The sequence below is a fragment of the Takifugu rubripes genome, chromosome 1 (assembly GCF_901000725.2).
Source record: "Takifugu rubripes chromosome 1, fTakRub1.2, whole genome shotgun sequence".
Lineage (NCBI taxonomy): Eukaryota > Metazoa > Chordata > Actinopteri > Tetraodontiformes > Tetraodontidae > Takifugu > Takifugu rubripes.
In genome coordinates this window covers 28,855,400-28,878,069 of record NC_042285.1, presented here as the reverse complement: position 1 = coordinate 28,878,069, position 22,670 = coordinate 28,855,400, and the positions used below count along the sequence as shown (strand labels likewise).

Here is a 22,670-nt window from a genome sequence, read left to right as displayed (position 1 = left end):
AAAGCTTTGTGTTGCTTGGAGTTCAGAAGCCAAATAGTCAGTAGACAACCAAAGCAAAGACAAACATATCTAGGGAGGAACTTACCAACAGGGGAGATGGCCAGTGCATGTTTGCTCTGTTCACTAACAGAGCTGAGTCCAGCATTGTTCTCAGCATACACTCTGAAGGAATATTCCAGACCTTCGATGAGACCCATGATCCTATACTCTCTGTTGGAAATGGTGGTGGAGTTCACCTTCTGCCACATCAGGCTGTTTCTGTCCTTCTTTTCAACATGATAGCCCATAATGGGAGACCCACCATCGAAGCCTGGGGCCTCCCATCTGATGGTCATGCCATCACTGGTGACGTTGTAGGCCACAGGCTTTCCTGGAGGGCCAGGAGGTTTGTACTGGTGCTGGGCAATGACATCTGAAGAAGTAAGTGGGTTGCTGACTCCATATTTGTTCTCTGCACGCACCCTGAACTGGTACTGAGTCCCCTTGACTAGATTTGGAATCTTAAATGTGGTCCTTATTACGCTGGAACAAACCATCTTCCAGTTGGCTTGAGAGGTCTCCCGTTTCTCAACACTGTAGCAGGTGATCTCACCACCTCCATCTTCCTTTGGTTCATTCCAGGAGATGATGATACTCTGGGCTTTGATCTCATCAAAGTGGATGGGCCCAACGGGCACCGACGGAGGTCCCAGAGTGATCACATTAATATCAAAGTAGTTCTTGATGATTCTGTTGTCCAGAACCAACGTGTACTGGCCAGCATGTTCCTTCTTGGCTCCTCTGACTGTGACAGCAGTCTTGTTGTCAGTGGTCCTGAAGCGAATCTTTTCACTCTCTTTTAGAGGCAAGTTGTCTTTGAGCCAGCTGATCGCAGGTCTTGGTTTCCCTTTGAAGGGTAGTTCAATGTGGATATTCTGACCAATGCGAACAGCCAGCTCCCCGTTAGCGTAGTCGCTGAGGTTAGCGTCAGGTGGAATGATAAAGTCTTGAACTGTAATCGGGCCGACCTGGGAGAAGTCGCTTTTGCCCTTCTCATTCTTGGCAAACACTCTGAACTCCACAAGGTCGTGTTCCTTAAGTCCCGTCACCTCACAGCTGCAGCGCTTGCAGGTCGCAGCCAAAGACCAGTTCACCTCATCATGGGCTTTCTTCTCAATGATGTAGTCGGTGATGTGGCTGCCACCATTGTGGTCCGGTCTGGTCCACTGCAGGGTGACAGAACCTTTTGTAGAGTCCAGCATCACTAAATCCTTGACAGGTCCTGGGGTTTCTGTGGCTCTGACGGGCTCCGAGGACTCGCAGGGGTCACCCACACCATGCTCATTTTCAGCAGAGACGCGGAAAAAGTAAGCGACATCCATGTCCAGGCCTGAGATCTTGTAGGACGTGTTGGCACATTCAGCCGTGATCACTTGGTAGGCCTTCATCGTAGAGGCCTTCTTCTCAACAATGTAATTTGTAACGGGGCAGCCACCGTCAATGACAGGAGCCTCCCAACTCAGCGTCAGCTGACCTCTGGTCACATTCTTGACCATCAGGTTCTGACAGGCCGACGGACTGTCCAGAACTTTCAGGGAAACTGTGATGATCTTGGGTTCTCCTACACCATTTTCAATTTCCAGCAGGTACTTTCCACAGTCGTTGCGGGTAACCGTGGGGATGAGGAGCGTGGTGGCTCGTTCCGTGCTCGTAATGGTGTAGCGATTGTCACCAGCCATGTTGCGGTCCTCCCGCCGCCAGGTGACGTTGGGGGCAGGGCGTCCCTTAAGAGGAATAAAGATGTCCACATCGCGCCCAGCCCTGGCGGTGTACTGTGTTGTCATCTGAACATCCAGATCCAAATCAGCCTCCTCTGTTGGAGAAAGGCAGGAAATGTGACAGCGTTATTTTCATGACCACATCACTGTGCCAGTAAACTCAAACCAATGACATCATCATTCTGTGTTAACACTTTGAGGGCTCTTTCTGTACAAACCTAAGATGTCTTTGGCTTGCACGGGTTGGTACATTTTGATGTCTTCTCCTTTGCCTTTGCAGTTGACTGCAGACACTCTGAAGAAATAGTACGTTCCAGGTTTCAAGTGAGACACCACGTATTCACAGGTCTTGACCTGAGGGTTGATGGTGATCCACTCTCTGTCCTCTGCGTTCATCTGGTCCAACACATAATGTGTGACTTCACTGCCACCATCATAGATGGGCTTCTCCCAGCCCAGAGTGATGGAGCTCTTTGTGGAGTCAACCACACGGAGTTTTGATGGTTCCCCAGGCAGATCTAGAAAAGACGTAAGGGTGTACAGGTTTGCAGAAGTTCCAAGACATAACGCCGAATTCTCAAAGGAAAGAAATGTGTTTATCTCTTGTGTCTGCCTGGACACATGTGGTGTGGGTGTACCTATAGGGTCGTAGGCCCTGTACAGCTCTGAGGCCTCAGAGTAGTTCCCTGCTCCAGCTTTGTTGACAGCACAGACTCGGAACTGGTATTCATTGTTCTCCACCAGGCTGCTGACTTTTTGCCGAGTGTCTCTGATCGTGCCTTTAACGACCTGCATAAAGGAACATGAAAAAGAATCCAGCCTTCAGTCTGGTGCCAGAGCCAATTAACCAAGGAAAATTGCTGCTCAAACAAACCTTAAACCACTGCAGACTTTTCTTTTCCCTCTTCTCGAGGTAGTAGCCATCAATGTCACTGCCTCCATCCAAAGCTGGTCTTTCCCAGATCACCGTCATCGTGGACTTTGTGATCATGGTCACTTTCGGCTTGGAGGGCTCGCTGGGAGGAACTGCACAAAACCATTACCAGTAAAAAAAGGATTATATTATCAATTTATGTTAACTACATAAAGGAAACTGTTCTCTTTACACATTGAATTGCAAAACCAATAAAATAGACGGGATGAGTAAAAATGTGTTTCAGTCAGTCCTTACCAAAAGCATTCTTGGCAATTATGGGCTGCGACTCCAGCGGGGCTCCAACGCCGTACTTGTTGACTCCCCGGACTCTGAAGATGTACTCATTGCCTTGGATGAGCCTGGGCACATTAACGATGCAGTCGACCAGCTTCTCTGACACAATTGACCACATGACGCGGCTGGTTTCCCTTTTCTCCACGATGTAGTGGGTCACCATCGCACCCCCCTCATCAGCGGGAGGCGACCACATGATGGTGATGTTGTCTGCTGTCACCTTCTTGAACTGAATCTCTCCATCAGGTGGGCCTGGCTTGTCTAAACAAGGAAGGAAATATTTACGTATGTCAGGGTCTAAATGACATTCACACACGTCCTTTTTAAAATATTACCTTGAATAAGTAATTTGACCATGGCACAGGCAGATCCAAGGGAGTTCTTCACTTTCACCTCATAGGCTCCGGAATTAAGACGAGAAGTGTCCCTCAAAAACAAACTGGTGGACTCAAAGGTGTGTTTGAAAGACAGCTGAGCTGAGGGTTTGAGCTCTCTGCCGTCCTTGAACCACTCGATGGTGGGAGCTGGTTTGGCCGTGATGTTGAACTTGAGCTCGACGTCTGACTCGGCCCTGTACTTGACCTCACTCAGATACTCCTGGGGTGTTTCGATCTCGGGGGCACCTGACAAACCAACAGGAGCCTCAGCTTGACAGATTTGAAAATGTGCTAAACAAAGTACAGATACTCAGGATAAAGGAGAAGAACAAAAGCAAGAGTCTCCTACCATAAGTGTCCACACAGGTGACTGGTCCGGCGGCCATGGAGGGGTTGCTCACTGAACCGACAGCATTTTTGGCCATCACTCTGAACTCATACGTCTCATCTTGGTTGAGGCCGGTCACAGAGTAACGGGTGTCAGTGACATTGGTGAGGGTGGCCTTGAACCATCTGGAACTACTGCCCTCCTTCTTCTCAATGATGTAGCCAGTGATTGGGGAGCCTCCATCATAGTTAGGCTTTTCCCAAAATAGGCTAACAGTGTTTTTGGTGACGTCAGTAATGCGCAGATTCAGAGGGGGTTCTGCAACAACAGGATATGGCAAACACGGATTTAGGAATGTGGATTTTGAAAGTTGTGACTAAAAAGCTGATGTTGGTATGAAACTCACCGCAGGCGTCGATAGCCAAGACTGCATCAGAGACCTTGCTGAATCCACTGACGCCTGCAGCATTCTCTGCTGCCACCTTGAACTCATAGATGAGTCCAGCACTGATGTTGGTGACCTTGAAATGTGTCGCACGGATGACCGTTTTGTTTACTCTCTGCCAAAGGATGCTGTTCTTATCTTTCATCTGGAGATGATAGCCAAACACATGGCTGCCGCCATCGGACTTGGGCTCCTTCCAGGCCACCGTTATACACTCCCTGGTGACAGCAGTGATCTCTGGAGTTGATGGAGCTTCAGGAACAGCTGTTAAAGGAATTTCATCACTGTCAACAAAAAAAGCCCTGAAATTAATTTATGACAGATACTGAAAAAAAGGAGCCCTTACTGTACGGAAGACTGACGGAGACGGGTGGTGAATCAATGTGCTCGCTGATGCCATACTTGTTCTCAGCCTTGATTCTGAACTGGTACTCAAAGCCAGTGGTCAGTTTCATGATCTTCATGGTACAGCGGGCCACCGCGGACGAGACATCCATCCAGTTAGCTGTTGTTGTTTCTCTCTTCTGGATGATGTAGTTTGTTATGGGGCTGCCACCATCATAAGCTGGAGGGAGCCACTTCAAGCTCACACTGTCCTCTGTCACATCAAACAGCTCCACGGGGCCTTGAGGCGCACTGGGCCGGTCCAGAACCACGATGTTAACAAAGGTTTTGGTGGTTCCGCTGGAGTTTGAAGCAGTGATGTCGTAGCGCCCTGTATCTCCAGCAACGCTTTCACGTAGAGTGATCTTGATGCTGTCGGGGGTGACGTCAGCATTGAACCTCATGGTTGATTTTAGCTGTACGTTATCCTTGGACAAGCTAACTTTAGGCAAAGGTCGTCCCGATAACGGGATTTCACACTTGAGGGTGGAGCCAGCTCTGACATAAACTGTGTTATGTGGGAAGTTCTTCATGTTGATCTCAGGACATTCTAAGATGAGAAGGTAAATACGGGAGTTAGTTAGATATCGGTGGTATCATTTAGTTTAGGGTTAGGGTTATCGGTGATATCACAGTGACTTACCAAACTGGTCTTTGACAACCACAGGGTTGACCATTTCTTTAGTGTCACTAAATCCAGCGTGGTTTTCTGCTCTGACTCTGAAGAAGTACTCTGCATTCTCCCTCAGACCCGAAACTGTGAAGTGGGTGAATTTAGTGGTGCCACAATTGACCCACTTCTCTTGGCCTTTCTCCAGAGCTTCCACCAAATATCCAGTAATTCTGCTGCCTCCATCATGCTCCGGTTTGGCCCAGGCCAGCGTCACGCTCTCCTTGGTCACGTCAGTCACGCCCAACTTTGGTGGTGGACTTGGTTTTTCTGGAAAAGCACAGAAACTTTTACAGTTTTGTCATTTGTTGGGAGAAAATTTGCTTTTTAGGTAGAAAGTGAAGTACCTGTGATCTTGGTCCCCTCTTTAGTCTCAGCAGGAAGACCAGTTCCATACTCATTCTCGCCTGTCACTCTGAAGTAGTAGACTCCACCTTCTTGCAGGTTGGTCACTTTATATGTTAGTCTGTGGCACGTGTCGGTCAACCTGGTCCAACCTTTCTTGCTGGCTTCTCGAATATCAACAAGGTAGTTCTTGACGGCTCCGCCTCCCTCGTTGTCCGGAGTGTCCCATGTTACTGTGGCAGAAGACTTGGTCACGTCCTTGACCTCGACTCGTGCAGGAGCCCCAGGAGAGTCCAGAACTCTAACGTTGAGTGCCACGGAGGTGGTTCCAGCTACATTAGACAAAGTGACTGTGTATTTGCCAGAATCATCGCGATTGGCTTTCTCTAAGCTAATAGAGGTGAACGTGTCTGTGGTGTCAATGACAGCACGGACCCTCAGATCAACGTCAGGCTTGCTCCATGCAACAGTTGGGACCGGTTTACCCCGGAAAGGTACCGTCATTGTAAAGGAGCTACCATCTTTCACAATGAGAGTTTTCCTCATTTCATTACTTATCTCAAAAACTGGCTCCTCCTCTCTTTCTTTGGCAATCTGTTTATCTGACTCAGGACTTGGCTCACTGACGCCTATTTTATTAATGGATTTGACCACAAATACATACTCAGCACCAGCTGTCAGTTTAACCACTGTAAACTCTGTGTTCTTGGTATTTTGCACGGCAACAATCCATTCATCATCCAAGGTCTGTCTGTATTCCACTCTGTAGCCAGTCACAGGAGCACCACCATCAAACAGTGGCTTATTCCAAGACAAAGTCACCGTGGTCTTTGTAGAGTCAATAATTTTAGGCTTAGCGGGAGGTGAAGGCAGGAACTGTGGATCTTCAGCCTTGGTAAGTGGACATGGAACACTTGGTGCACTGAGGCCAGCAGAGTTCTCAGCGAACACTCTGTACTCGTACTCGCATCCCTCACGCAGATTAGAAGCTTTGACTCTGAGGTCATAAACAGGTTTCTTGTTGACGCGGCACCAGCGAAGCCCGGTCTTTTCTCGCTTTTCAATTACATAACCTGAGATACTACTGCCGCCATCAGACACTGGCCTTTCCCAGCAGATGGTCATCGCCTCACTGGTAACTGCAGTGACCTCGACACCGGTGGGAGGTGCAGGCACGGTGAAAGGATCCATGGCCTGTGTTGCTTCACTTTCCAGTGGCTCGCCATCTCCATATTTGTTGACACCCCTGACTCTGAATATGTACTCGTTTCCTTTCAGCAGCTTGGTGACTTTACACGTGGTTGCCTTCATGTCCCCATAGACAAGAGTCCAAGCAAGGCGACTGGTCTCACGCTTTTCCACAATATAATGCATTATTTCGGCACCGCCATTCTCTTGGGGAGGTCCCCAGGCCACTGTGCATTTCTCTGCAGTGAGGCCAGTCACAGACAATGGACCTGAGGGAGGTCCAGGTCTGTCCAGAACCTTGCAGTTGACAGCAACAGACCGGGTTCCCGCAACATTATGCAGCGTCAGGACATACTGGCCAGAGTCTCTCCTTATAGCATCTCTGACAATCAGTGTAGTGTTGAAGCTGCTAGATGTGATTTCACATCTAGCCTTGGCCTCAATCTCTTTCCCATCCTTAGACCATGACACAAGAGGCAGAGGGCGACCTGTGATTTCAGCATCAAGTCTTATCAAGTCTCCGGCCTTAATGACAACCAGCTGTCTCAGCTTATCTTCCAGAATAATTGTGGGTGGGTCAACATCATCCTTTACTGTGACAGGGCCGGTGCTTTCACAGGGGGCGCTCAAAAGCTCCGCGGAATTCTTGGCAATAACATGAAAGTCATATTGGACATCTTCTGTGAGGCCAGTAACGTCAAAGTAGGTATCCTGCAGGTTGGTGAAGTTACATTTCAGCCAACGGCCGTTGGGGAGTTCTTTTCGCTCCACAATGAATCCTGTAATCTTCACGCCACCATCGTACTGTGGTTTATCCCAGAAGAGGGACACAGAGGTCCTGGTGATGTTGGTCACTCTAAGATTACACGGGGGTTCGCAGGCGTCCCTGGCCGCCACAGCATCACTGGCCTTGGTGCACGGCCCAATACCAGCTATGTTTTCAGCATAGACTCTAAACTGATATAGTAGTCCTTCTTCAGTGCCCGTCATCTTAAATTGGTTCTCAGTCAGTAGGCCTCTGTTAACCTTGTGCCACAAGATGCTGTTTTGTTCCTTGCATTCAATGTGATAACCAGTAACTGGGCTTCCGCCATCATCAGCAGGTCTGTTCCACAGCACAAGCATGCCGTACTTGCTGGCATGAGCAACGTTTAGAGCAGTTGGAGGGCCAGGAGGCTCAAAAGGATACTGAGCAACAACAGGAACAGAGTCTACTGCACTACTTTTGCCATAACGGTTCTCAGATGCAATACGAAATTGGTACTCCGTTCCCTGAGTGAGACGGCCGACTTTGATTGATGTCCTGGCTACTGTGGCTGAGACGATCTGCCATGTAGTTGTAGTAGTGTCTCTTTTCTCCACCACATAATTGTTGATCTGACATCCACCGTCATAGGTTGGAGGATCCCAAGAGAGACAGATGAAGTCTGCACTGACCTCGTCTATTTTAATGTTGCTGGGTGGACCAGGTTTATCCAAGATTATAACAGAGATAACAGCTGATTTGGTGCCAACTGAGTTAGTCAGTACAACTTCATACTTTCCTATGTCATCCTTGGTTGCATCTTTTATGACAATTTTGGAAGAGGACTTTGATGTAAGAACATTAACTCTAGTTGTCTGCTTAAGTATCTGGCCATCCTTTTTCCAGGATACCTCAGGCTGTGGTCTGCCTTTAAATGGAACATCAATCTTCAAGTCATCTCCTGCTTTCACACTGTATGTGTCAAACAACAGGTTGATGGTGGGCTCCACTGTGATGTCCTTCACTACCACAGGTGACATCAAAGGCTTGGCATCACTCTTGCCCTTATCATTGACAGCAATCACCCTGAAGGCATATTCCTCTCCAGTGGTAAGACCATCAACTGTGGCTTCCAATGCTTTGACTTCACAGCATACAGCCCATTTGTCATCTCCTTTGGGCTGCATCTCCACAATATAGTTTGTAATTTTGCTACCACCATCATTTTCAGGTTTCTCCCAGGAAAGCGTAACGGTGTGACGTGTCACATCAACAAGCGAGACCTTACCTGGTGGCAGTGGAGGCTCAGAGACCTTGACCTGATCCGTGGAAGCAGGCAGACCAACGCCAAGCTCGTTTACAGCCAACACACGGAAGTAATAGCGTTCCCCTTGCTGTAGGTCAGAAATGATATAAGAGTTCCTCACACAGTTGGTGCAAATACTGGTGAAGGCCATCCTCTTCTGCTCTCTCTTCTCCACAATGTAGTGTGATATTTTAGCTCCGCCATCAATGAGAGGAGGTTCCCAGCAGAGGGAAACAGAATTTTGCTTTATATCCTTGACCTCCAAGTTGGTCGGAGCGCTAGGGGAATCTAGAACTCTGACATTGACAAAAGCTGATTTAGAGCCACTGAGGTTTTCAAGGGTAACCACATATTTGCCAGTGTCAAATCTATCAACATTATCAATCACAAGCATTGTGAAAGAGCTCGTAACTTCAATTTGGGCACGCTCGTTCAGCGCGCCATCAGCCTTGGACCACTTGACCTCTGGCTCAGGTTTTCCTCTGATTGTCACAAACAGGCGTAAAGTGGCAGAGGCACGAACGTTAACGATCTTCCTTAGATCAGCATCCAGTTCAATTTCAGGGGCTTCCAGCTTTTCTGCAGCAATAACAGAGCCTGGTAGGTCCACGTGTTCCCCAAGACCTTCAGAGTTAACAGCACAGATCCTAAAGTTATACTCTGCATTCTCTTTCAGCTTCCTTACGGTGTAATGAGTAGCCTGGACACCAGTGGGTGGGGTACAAGTGAGCCACTCATCATCTGCTGTCTCCTTCCTCTCAACAATATATCCACTAATGTTTGCACCACCATCATATATGGGCCTTGACCAGGACAATGAGACAGTCGTGCTTGAGTGGTCAGTGACTTTTGGGTTATTTGGAGGTCCTGGTGGATAAACAGCATCACAGGCCTTAATATATTCTGATGGTGCACTGGATTTTCCAATGCCTGCAGCATTTTCTGCAGAAACCTTGAATTCATAAGAGTGACCCTCTGTGAGACCAGTGACCCTAAATCTCAGGTCACTGAGCCTCTTCTTGTTGCACTTAGTCCATCTAACACCATCCTTATCACGTTTCTCAAGAACATATCCTTCGATGTCAGCCCCTCCATTATCCTCTGGTCTCTCCCAGGTAAGAACTATGGAGTCTCTAGTGATAGCACCAGCCTCTGGCGTTGAGGGAGCACTTGGGGTAGTGAAGGGATTGCGAGCAATAACAGGTTCAGACTCCAAGGGCTCGCCAACTCCATATTTATTGACCGCAGTCACCCTAAAAATGTACTCATTGCCAGGTAGAAGTTTTGTAATTTTGTAACTAATGGCTTGGATCTTGGGCTCCACCATGGTCCATGATAAACGACTCGTCTCTCTCTTCTCAATGATGTAGTGAGAGATGCTGGCTCCACCGTCATGGGAGGGGTGGTTCCAGTGTAGATAGCATTTCTCAGCTGTGACACCTTTAACCTCTAGAGGGCCATCTGGAGGTCCAGGCCTATCAAGAACTTTAACAGTAACTGGGACCATTTTGACTCCACCCACATTTACCAGTTTAAGGGAAAAGTGGCCCCCATCCACTCTGATGCAGTCCTTGACTGTCAGAATTGTATGTGTCATTGTAGTCTTAACCTCCATTCTTGGTGTGGCTTTGTCAACTTCCTTTCCATCCTTTAACCAAATGACTTCTGGGAGAGGCTTGCCAGTGTAGTCCGCATCGATGACAAAAGTCTCACCAGCACGAACAACAGTAAGGTCCTTAAATTTAGAATCCATGGTGGCTTCTGGAGCCTCAATTTCATCTTTAGCCGTAATTTGTCCAGTGCTCTCCGAAGGACGGCTAGAAATGCCAGCAGCATTGCGGGCAATGACTCGGAACTCATAAACACAGTCCTCAGTTAGGCCGGTGATTGTAAACTGAGTATCAATAATGTTGGTAAAGCTTGCCTTCATCCAGCGGGTGTCTGGGTGCTTCTTCCTTTCAATGACATAGCCAGTAATTGCACTACCTCCATCATACTGAGGCCTAGTCCACCGGAGTGTCACGTGGTTTCTGGTGATTTCAATAGCCTCAGGTGTACCTGGTGGGTCACATGGATCCCTGGCTACTGCGCTCTCAGAGACTTTGCTAGCTTCACTGAGTCCAGCCATGTTTTCAGCATAAACTCTGAATTCGTACTCAATACCTTCTTCAAGCTCTGTAGTCTTAAAATGGCAATCTGGGATTAAAAGATTATTAAGTTTTGTCCATAACAGGCTGTTTTTCTCTTTCCTCTCAATGTGATATCCCAGAATGGCGCTGCCACCATTATTGATGGGAGCCTTCCATTCAACCACCATGGTGTCTTTAGTTGCGGCAGCAATAACTGGTGTTCCTGGTGCAACAGGCTCAGTGAATGGATACTGAGCGACAACAGCTGGAGAGACAATAGTTGGACTCTTTCCATAACGGTTCTCAGCAGCCACTCTGAACTGATACTCAATTCCAGTCTTTAGCTTCGAGACTTTGATGGTTGTCCTAGCAATAGTGGCAGATACAATTTGCCAAGCAGTGGTCGTCGTGTCTCTCTTCTCCACAATGTAATTGTTGATCTGACAGCCACCAGTGTACGCTGGTGGTTCCCAGGATAGAGTAACATAATTAGAACTAACTTCCTCGATCTTCACCGGTCCAGTGGGTGGGCCAGGCTTATCAAGAATGATAACAGTAATCTCTTCCGTGACGGCACCAACACTGTTTGTAGCTGTAATGGCGTATTTACCAGAGTCATCCTTATTTGCATCCTTAATACAAAGCTTAGTAGATGATTGTGTAGTAGATACATTCAATCTGGTTGTTTCTTTGAGCGGCTGTCCATCTTTCTTCCATTCAACCTTTGGAGCAGGGCATCCAATCACTGGAATATCAATTTTCAGATTTTCACCATTTTGTACACTGTAAGTACTGAATGGCAGCTTGAACGTAGGCTTGATCGTTGTGTCTTTGGCAGTGACGGGAGCAGCAAGAGACCTTGGGTCACTCTTTCCTTTCTCATTGAACGCTGACACTCTAAACATGTACTCGCGCCCTGCACTGAGACCTGTGATCGTGCCCTCACAAGTCTTGGTTGTGGTCGCTACTGTCCACTCCTCTGAGCCGGCAGGCTGCATTTCAATGTAGTATCCAATAATCCGGCTTCCTCCATCATAGTCTGGCTTTTCCCAAGAGAGCGAAACGGTGGTTTTAGTCACATTAGTTAGAGTGACCTTACCTACTGGCAGAGGAGGTTCAGAGGTCTTAACTGAATCTTCTGTCTCGGCTGCCTCTCCAACACCAAACTCATTTTCTGCTAAGACTCTGAAATAATACAGAGTACCTTCATTGAGGCCAGTGATTCTATAGCTCGTCTTTGTACATTTGTTGTCTACATTAGAGTAAACCTTTCGCGTTGATTCGCGCTTCTCAACCAGATAATTCTTTATTCTTGCACCCCCATCAATCAGAGGTGGCTCCCAGGTCAGAGTGACACTTTCTCTCTTGATGTCTTTCACTGTGAGATTTGCTGGGGCCCCCGGCGTATCCAGAACCTTGACAGAGACGAAGGCTGATTTGGTGCCAGCGCTGTTTTCTAAGTTGAGGACGTATTTTCCTGCATCATACTTGTCACAGATATCAACTGACAGCTGTGAATAATCTTCGCCAGTGTTTATTTGAACTTTACCAGGCAGCTCTCCATCTTCTTTGGCCCAGCTGATCTCAGGAGTTGGGCGTCCTTTGAATGGTATGCAGATTCTCATTGAGCCACCTGCGCGCACAACTATTCCCTTTCTAAGCTCTGAATCAAGAATTACTTCTGGTGGCTCAATTTTGTCTATGGGCTTCACGACTCCTGGGACATCAGTGGGCTCCCCGACACCTAACTTATTGATGGCACAGATGCGCACTTTGTATTCTTGGTGCTCCGTAAGCTTGGTAACAGTAAACTTTGTAGCATTGACGCCACTTGGTGGGGTACATATGACCCACTCCTCCTCGTCAGCTTTGGTGATTTCCACAGCATATCCTTGAATCTCACACCCGCCATCGTATATCGGTCGGTGCCAGGAGAAACTAATGGAGTCCTTTGTTGTGTCCGTCACCTGGGCATTAGTGGGGCAACCAGGTTTGAAGGTGGGGTCACAGGCTTTGAGGTAAGGGGTTTCTGGACTTGGTGAGCCAACGCCTGCTACATTCTCAGCAGATACTCTGAACTCATATTCATGGTCCTCTGTCAGTCCAGTAACTCTAAAGCGCAGGTCTGTGACTCTACGCTTATTACACTTGGTCCATCTGACACCAGCTCTGTCTCTCTTTTCAATAATGTAACCAACAATTTCACTTCCTCCAGTAGTCTCAGGGCGATCCCAACAAACAGTCATAGAGTCCCTGGTAATGTTGGTAATCTCCAGCTCCTGAGGTGGGCCGGGAGGAACAAAGGGATTTCTCATAATAACTGGCATTGATTCAAGGGGTTCGCCATCACCAAATTTGTTGACAGCCATTACTCTGAAGATGTACTCATTGCCCTTTAAAAGTTTGGTAACCTTTAACATGGTAGCGCCACAATCACTGGAGACAACAGTCCAAGCTAGACGGCTTGTTTCTCTCTTTTGAATTATATAATGAGAAACACCAGCACCTCCATCATGCCTTGGTGGCAGCCATGAGAGTGAACACTTCTCCTCTGTGACGTTGCTAACAGTAAGGGGTCCCTCTGAGGGTCCAGGTCGGTCTAGAACCTTCACGCTGAATGGCACAGACTTGGATCCAGCCACATTATTAAGAACCAGTGTGTACTGTCCTCCATCCACTCTAATTGCGTCCTTCACAACAAGTAAGGCCTTGAAATCTGTGTTTTTGATTTCTGCTCTGGCTGAATTTTCTACCTCCACATCTCCCTTAAACCACTGGGCAGTTGGGATGGGTTTTCCTTCAACAGAGGCCTCCAGGCTGAACGTCTCTCCAGCCTTAACGACAAGCGTTTGGTTGTACATGGCTTGTGTTTCATACTTAGGTGGGTCAACTTCATCCTTTGCTGTGATGGATCCAGTGCTCTCAGAGGGCTTGCTCACAGCACCAGCTGCATTCTTTGCAATTATTCTGAAATCATATTTACAGTCCTCAATCAATCCAGTAACTGTAAATTCGTAGTCTGTGATGTTTGTGAAACTAGCCTTCATCCATTTTCCTTCAGGTAAGTCGCGTTTTTCCACAACATAGCCAGTAATTAAGCTTCCACCATCATATTGTGGAGGGGTCCACCTTAACTTCACTGAATGCCTGGTGACAATCAAAGCCATAGGACAGCCAGGGGGGTCACATGGGTCCTGCGCAACATAAACTTCTGAAACTTTGCTGCATTTTCCAATACCAACGATATTCTCAGCATAGACCCTGTACTCGTACTCGATGCCTTCTTCAAGAGGAGTTGATTTAAAGCGGCAGTCTTGAATGAGCATCTTATTGATCTTTGTCCAGAGGATACTGTTCTTCTCTTTCCTCTCTAGATGATAGCCCAAGATAGCGCTGCCCCCATCAGAGGGGGGTTTGTGCCACTCCACCACCATGTAGTCTTTAGTGTATGCAGACACAAATGGTGTTCCTGGTGGGCCAGGCTCCTGGAAGGGATACTGTGCCAATAAAGGCTCTGAAACTATTGCATAACTCTTTCCATATCTGTTTTCAGCATAAATTCTAAACTGATACTCAGCACCTGTCTTCAGATTGCCAATTTTAAGTGTAGTTCGAGCCACTGTTGCAGACACAACTGTCCAGTTGGTCGTGGTGGTATCTCTTTTCTCCACAACATAGTTGGAAATTGGACAGCCACCCGTATAAGTAGGAGGCTCCCAACTGAGAGTGATGCTCTCAGCACTGATTTCATCCACCTTGACAGGGCCTGTAGGTGGCCCAGGTTTGTCCAGGATGATCACTTCAATAGTTGCATCTTTGGAACCCAGGGCATTGGAGATGTTGATATTGTACATACCTCCATCTTCTCTGGTGGCATCTTTTATAGTTAAAGTGGTTTGATGTGCTGAGTCGGTGACATTGACTCTTGTGGTTTGCTTAAGCACAGCTGCATCTTTAGTCCATGTGATGGTTGGTTTGGGATGACCAGCAATTGGGACCTCTACTTTGAGGTCATAACCAACTTGGACACTGTATGTGCTCACTTTTGGTCTAACAGAAGGCTGAATCACAAGGTCCTTCGCTACGACTGACTGGGCCAGTTGTCTGGGATCACTTTTGCCCTTGTCATTTACGGCAGCAACTCTGAACTGGTATTCCTCTCCCTTGAGCAGATTTGGGATCACTGTCTCGAGTGCCTTCACAGCAGCACACACTGTCCAAGCCTCACTGTCCTTGGGTGCGACTTCAACTTCGTAGTGACTGATTCTGCTGCCACCATCGTGGACAGGCTTCTCCCAGGCCAGACTTACAGTGGTATTACTAACATCCACAACAGTGACTTTACCAGGGGGTTGTGGCTTCTCCGATATTTTAATGGGCTCTACGGTTTTAGCTGGGAGGCCGACACCATATTCATTTTCAGCCAAGACTCTGAAGAAGAAAATTCCACCCTCTGGGAGAGGCTCAACTTTCCATGACATTCTGTTGCAAGTGGTAACAGGAGAGTACACTTTCCTGGTGCTTTCGCGTTTCTCAACAATGTAATGCTTAATCTTTGAGCCGCCGTCAAGATGTGGCGGTTCCCAGGTAAGAGTGACAGAATTCTTGGTAATCTCTTTGACTGTGAAGTTACTTGGGGGACTCGGCGAATCCAGAACCCTGACACTGATGAATGCCGCCTTGGTTCCACTTGCATTTTCTGCAGTTAGTGTATACTTTCCACTGTCGTATCTGTCAACATTCTCGATGACAAGCGAAGCGTAGCTGCCCGTAATGTCGATTTGGGCAGTCTCCTTAATCTCACCTTCAGCCTTGCCCCACTTGATCTCAGGTGCTGGGCGACCTCTTACAGGAACAAACAGCCTTAAAGTGCTTGCTGCTCTAATGTTTATCATCTTTCTCATATCGGCATCCAGCTCAAAATCAGGAGCCTCAAGCTTTTCCTCTGCAAGAATTTTTCCTGGAACATCAGCATGTTCTCCAACACCAACTTTGTTGATGGCACACACTCTGAACTGGTATTCGTGCTTCTCCAATAGTTTTGTCACTGTAAATTTCGTATTTGTGACTCCACTGGGAGGAGTACATGTAAACCACTCCTCTGAGGCCCCATCACAGGCCTCAACGATGTAACCCTGAATCTCACAGCCACCATCATAGATAGGTTTGCCCCATATAAGGGTAACAGTTGACCTAGATTTGTCCAGTACCTTTGGATTGTTTGGTGGGCCTGCTTTGAAGATAGGATCCAGTGCTTTGTAGTAAACTGTTGGTTCACAAGGTTTGCCAACACCTGCAGCATTCTCAGCAGCAACTCTGAACTCATAACTGTGGTTTTCTAGAAGCCCCGATATTCTGAATCGCAGCTCACTCACTGTCCGCTTGTTGCACCGAGTCCATCTGACTCCATCTTTGTCACGCTTTTCTACAATGTACCCCTGAATGGGGTTGCCACCATCATTAACTGGTCTTTCCCAGGTCAGTACCATTGAATCTTTGGTGATTGTGGAGACTTCCACATCTCTTGGTGGGTGAGGAGTGACGAATGGATTTCTAGCAATCATGGGTTCAGACTCCAGAGGCTCACCGGTTCCATATTTATTTACTGGAATTACTCTGAAAATGTACTCATTACCAGGAAGAAGTTTTGTGATCTTTAGGTTTAGTGTCTGAACCTTTGGTTCGACTACAGTCCACACAAGACGACTGGTCTCTCTTCTCTCAACACTGTAATGGGAAACATCGCTACCTCCATCTTGTAAAGGTGGTTTCCAGGAAATTGAGCACTTTTCATTACTCACCCCATAAATTTTAATTGGCCCCTCGGGTGGGCCTGGTCTATCCAGGACTTTGACATTAATGGTGACGGATTTCTCTCCCCCGACATTCTTTACTAGCAAAGTGTACTGACCTCCATCAACACGGATAGCTTCCTTAACAACTATACAAGCCACAAAGTCTGTGTTTTTAATCTCGAGACGAGCTGCCTCAGTAATCTCTTGGCCCTCCTTTAGCCAGTGTACTGAGGGAAGAGGCTTACCACAAATAGCAGCTTCAAGTGTAAAGGTCTCTCCAGCATTTACCACCACTGCCTGGGAGTACTTAGCTTCCAAGTCTATGGTAGGTGGCTCCACCTCATCCTTGGCAGTGATGGAGCCGGTAGAGTCAGAGGGCTGGCTGGATACACCTGCCGCATTCCTGGCGATGACACGGAACTCATAAATTTGATCTTCAATAAGTCCTGTGACATCAAATTCAGTTTTAAGGACGTTTGTGAAGCTCGCTTTCATCCAGCGACCATTTCCTTCCCTTTTCTCAACTGTATAGCCTGTGATCTTGATGCCACCGTCATATTCAGGTTTGCTCCATCTCAGTGTCACTTTGTTCCTCGTCACAATGACAGCCTCCGGTTTTCCAGGCCTTTCACAAGGATCTCTGGCCACCTGGATTTCACTGACTTTGCTGGCTTTGCTGAGGCCAACAATGTTCTCAGCATAAACCCTGAATTCATATTCAATACCCTCCTCTAAGCCAACAGCTTTAAATCTGGTATCTGGGATGAGTTGTTTGTTCTGTTTCACCCACAGAATGCTATTTCTTTCTTTGAGCTCCAAGTGGTAGCCCAAAATCTTGCTTCCACCGTCACTGCTTGGTTTTTCCCACACAACAACCATGGTCTCCTTGGTGGCAGATTGCACCACAACAGAATGTGGCGAGGTGGGGACTTCATATGGATACTGAGCAACGACAGTTTCAGACAGCAAGAGCGAGGACTTGCCATATCTGTTCTCTGCAGCAATCCTAAACTGATATTCCAATCCGGTCTTTAGCCGGGCTGCCTTGATAGTGGTTCTGGCCACAGTGGCTGAAACAATTTGCCAGTTAGTGGTGGACGTGTCCCTTTTCTCAACAATGTAGTTGTTGATTGCACAGCCACCGTCATACTCCGGAGGGTTCCAAGACATGACCACACTATCAGCAGTGACCTCCTCCAGCTTGACTGGACCAGTTGGAGGACCAGGCTTATCTAAAACAACTACGCTGATGTCTGTAGATGCCTCTCCAGCAGTGTTTGTCAGTTTGATAGTGTACGTGCCAACATCATCTCTACAAGCCTCTCTTATAACCAGGAGAAGGTTTTTGTCCGTGGCTTCAGCATTAACTCTTATAGTCTCCTTGAGAACATTGCCATCTTTAAGCCACGTTGCTGTAGCTTTAGGACAGGCAACATAAGGTACATCTATCTTCAGATCATCTCCTGCCATCACACTGAATGTGCTAAACATCAGCTTGAATGTTGGTGAAATGACCAGGTCTTTAGCAACCACAGGCATACTAAGAGCTCTTGGGTCACTGACGCCCTTTTCATTGCTGGCTGAAATTCTGAACATGTATTCTTCACCCTGCGTAAGGCCTGTTACTTCAACCTCGTTGGATTTAACCACCATCACCTGTGTCCATTTCTCACTGTCTTTCCTCTGCATCTCCACAATATAGCCTGTGATTCTGCTGCCACCATCGTGATCGGGTTTTTCCCAGGTTAGAGTGACACTAGTGCCACTAACTTTGAGAAGAGATACTTTGCCTGGTGGCAGAGGCCTCTCGGATACTTTAATTGGCTCACTGGTCTCAGCAGGGAGCCCAACACCATACTCGTTCTCAGCCAAGATTCTGAACGAGTACATTTTTCCTTCCTCCAGCTCTCCAATTTTCCAGCTACACTTCGGGCAGTTGGCATTGACTGTAGAGTAGGCTTTTCTTATCGACTCTCGCTTTTCCACAATATAGTTACGAACCCTGGAACCACCATCAATTAGCGGGGGGTCCCAAACGAGGGAAACCGAATCTCTTGTGACTTCTTTGATCATCAGATTCTGAGGTGCTCCTGGAGTATCTAAAACCCTGACGTTGACAAAAGCCGACTTGCTTCCTGAGACATTCTCTACAGTCACGATGTATTTACCTCCATCAAATCTGTCAACATTGTCTATCTGAAGAGTAGTAAAGGAGGAAGTGGTTTCTATAGTGGCTCTGTCCAGGGATTCCCCATGCTCTCTTGACCATTTGATTTCAGGTGCTGGTCTGCCTTTGATAGGAACAAAGAGTCTGAGGGTGCTGCAGGCTCTGATGCAGACCACCTTACGCAATTCTGCTCCGAGTTCAATTTCTGGTGGAAGCAGTCTATCCTCGGCTTTGGGAGTCCCCGGCACAGCAGCAGGCTCTCCCACTCCTTCACAATTAGTGGCGCAGATGTTTATTTTGTACTCTTGGTTTTCCTTTAGGTTGGTGATGGTAAAGGAAGTAGCTGTCCATCCTTTCTTCGGGGTATGTACTGTCCACTCATCCTCCTCGGGTAAGCAGGTCTCCACTATGTAACCGGTGATTTCAGAACCACCGTCGTAAACGGGCTTGTTCCACGACAGCGTGATGGAAGATTTGGTAGTGTCCAGCACTCTGGGATTCCCTGGGGGTCCAGGCATAAAGATGGTATCTTCGGCTTTGTAGAACGGACTAGAGGGACTAGGCTGGCTAAGACCAGCGTTGTTTTCAGCAAACACTCTGAATTCATACTCATGTCCTGTCGTGAGACCGGAGGCTTTGAATCGTAAATCCGTTACAGATCTTTTGTTGCACTTCACCCACCGCAAGCCAGTTTTATCCCTTCTCTCAATCACATAAGTATTTATTCTACTGCCTCCGTCGTGTTCGGGGCGCTCCCAGCACACAACCATGGAGTCTTTAGTAATAGTGGTGACTTCAGGCTGCCCTGGTGGATCACTCGGGACATAGGGATTGGCACAGATGACAGGCTCAGACTCCACCGGTTCACCGACACCATATTTGTTAACAGCCATGACTCTAAAGATGTACTCATTGCCCTTCAAAAGCTTTGTGACCTTGAATCTATTGGCCTGGAGGTCTGTAGCTACATTTGTCCATGCTAACCTGCTCGTTTCACGTTTTTGAATGATGAAGTACTCAATCTTAGCGCCACCGTCATGTGTTGGATGCAGCCAGTTAAGAACACATTTCTCAGCAGCGACATCAGTGATGGTAAGAGAGTCTGGGGGTCCAGGTCTGTCAAGTACCTTGACGTTGAATGTGAACTTTGCAAATCCACCAGGATTGCTGGCAGTCAGCGTAAAAGCACCTCCATCCCTCCTCAAGGAATCTTTGCTAACTAGAGCAGTATGGAAGTCTGATGTCTTAATCTCAATCTTGGCTGTATCCTCAAGTTCCTTCCCATCCTTGGTCCACACCAGAGAGGGGAGCGGTCTGCCGGTCACATTGGCCTCTAGCTTGAACACCTCTCCTGCCATGACAACAACACTGCTGCTATATGATGCGTCCACGTCAAGCCTGGGCTCTTCAATGTCATCTCTACAAGTGATGGCCTCTGAGGGCTGTGATGGAGCGCTAGCAGCACCAGCTGAGTTTCTAGCGGTCACACGGAATTCATAAGTTGCATCTTCTATCAGTCCGCTGACTGTATAAATGGTCTCGAGGATGTTGTTAAAATTAGCTTTCAGCCAGCGCCCACTGGGCATCTCTCTCCTCTCTACTGTGTATCCAGTGATGGAGAAGCCACCATCTCCCTCTGGTTTGGTCCATGACAAGGTGACTTCGTGCCTGGTGATATTCAGTGCCACAGGTCTACCTGGTGGGTCGACTGGGTCCAAAGCGTAGACGGGTTCGGAGGGTTTGCTTGGTTTGCTCAAGCCTGCTAAGTTTTCCGCAATAACACGATATTCATAAGCAATTCCATCCACAAGGCCAGTTGATTTAAAGATATTTCCAACCACAAAACCTTTGCTGACCCGCTGCCACATAATGCTGTTTCTCTCTTTTCTGTCCACGTGATATCCCAGGATGATGCTGCCTCCATCCGAGGAAGGTTCATTCCAAGTCACGACCATTGAATCTCTGTTGAAAGACGTGACAAATGGAGTTCCGGGCTGGCTGGGCACATCAAAGGGATAGGCAGCTACCACGGGTTCGGAGACGATGCTCGGGCCAACGCCATACCTGTTTTGGGCCTTAACTCGGAACTGGTATTGGATGCCAGTGGTGAGGCGTGCGGCCTTGAATGTCGTGCGGATGACGGTGGCCGCCAATTCAACCCAGGAAGTACCAGTGGTCTCCCGCATCTCGACAATATAATTATTGATAGGAACACCGCCATCGTTCTCCGGTGCCTCCCAGGAGATCAGGACGTAATCACACGACACTTCTTCCAAATTAACAGGACCAGTGGGAGGGCCTGGGATGTCATGGACAAGGACCGTGATTATTTCGGTCACTGTACCCAACAGGTTCTTCCCAGTCATAGAATATTGGCCCCCGTCACTTCTCCTGATCTCATTAATATTAAGAATAGTCGATGTTTGTGTGGTTTCAGTGTTGATTCTTTGCGTTTCCTTTAGCCCAGCGTCTCCCTTTTTCCAGGAAACAACAGGACGCGGTTTTCCAAGCACTGGAATTTCCACCTTGACCCGGTCCCCGGCCTTGGCAATGACGGTGTTCTGATAGACGCCACGCAAGTCAAAGGAAGGAGCAGACGTCTGCTCCCGGATGACTGCTGGCCTACTCTCGCGTGGGTCGCTCCGACCTGATGCATTGACTGCCATGATGCGGAAGGTGTATTCTGCCCCCTCCGTTAGGTCTGTGACCGTGTACTCCAGACTCTTGATGGTACCCATGTGAACCCACTGGTCGGTGCCCATCTTCTGGGCCTCAATCACATATCCAGAAATCAGACTGCCACCGTCATGCAAAGGCTTTGCCCACGCCAGGCTGGCACTGTCTGCAGTTACATCCGTGACGTACAAGTTCTCCGGTGGACACGGGGCCTGAGATGCTCTGATTGGTTCTGGAGTTTCAGCTGGCTCACCGATGCCAAGGTCGTTCTCGGCAGTGATGCGGAAGTAGTAGTAAGCTCCCTCCTCAAGGTCAGAAAACTTGAACGAACACTTCTGCCACGCGGTGATAATCACCGTGTAGGCCTTTTTGGTGGCTTCTCTCTTTTCAATGATGTAGTTGCGGATCTTAGAACCACCATCAATAATGGGAATTTCCCACTGAAGTGTAACGCTATTCTTGGTAATTTCCCTCGGTTTGAGGTTAACGGGGGGTCCTGGTGTGTCCAGAACTTTAACATTAATGAAACCAGTTTTCTTTCCAGCAACGTTCTCCAGACACAGGTGGTATTTTCCAGCGTCGTATCTGGTGCAGTCGGGAATGACAAGCAAAGTGTACGACTCCGTGGTGTCGATGTGTGCACGTGTTTTCAGGTTGGTATCTGCTTTGCTCCAGGTCACTTCGGGAACAGGGCGACCCTTGATTGAAATGAACAGGCGAATTGAAGCACGGGCCCGAACGACCAGGGTTCTCCTGAGTTCAGCATCCAGCTCAAAATCTGGAGCTGTCTCTTGGTCCACCAGTTCAGTCACCTTTTCCACCTCTGCAGGCTCCCCAACTCCCTCGGAGTTTACAGCAGAGACTCTGAAGTGGTATTTCCCTCCCTTTTGAAGTTTGCAAATGACATATTCTGTAGCTTTGAGTGGGAACTGTGTCTCCGTCTCCCAGTCATCGTGCCCTTCTTTCTTGTATTCAACAATATAACCCTCAACGTTGAGGCCACCATCGTAGTGGGGTCGACCCCAGGCAAAGGTGGCTGTGGTCTTGGTGGTGTCTGAAATTCTGGGGTTAGATGGAGGACCAGGTGGATCTGATAAAGGAGAAAAAAGGAGTCAGTTAAAGTTAGGGAATGATTTAAAAAATACGGT

General features: G+C 47.9%; 1 protein-coding gene across 1 annotated transcript in view; it reads right to left on the bottom strand.

Moving 5' to 3' along the window:
- ttn.2 (titin, tandem duplicate 2) overlaps positions 1-22,670 on the bottom strand; it is a 166,824-nt gene that overhangs the window by 20,937 nt on the left and 123,217 nt on the right. The window contains 11 exon segments of the mRNA XM_029837082.1: positions 86-1,852; positions 1,976-2,275; positions 2,396-2,546; positions 2,632-2,783; positions 2,929-3,228; positions 3,303-3,590; positions 3,694-3,990; positions 4,079-4,381; positions 4,464-5,051; positions 5,145-5,441; positions 5,519-22,612. Coding sequence (XP_029692942.1) covers positions 86-1,852; positions 1,976-2,275; positions 2,396-2,546; positions 2,632-2,783; positions 2,929-3,228; positions 3,303-3,590; positions 3,694-3,990; positions 4,079-4,381; positions 4,464-5,051; positions 5,145-5,441; positions 5,519-22,612 — 21,537 coding nt within the window.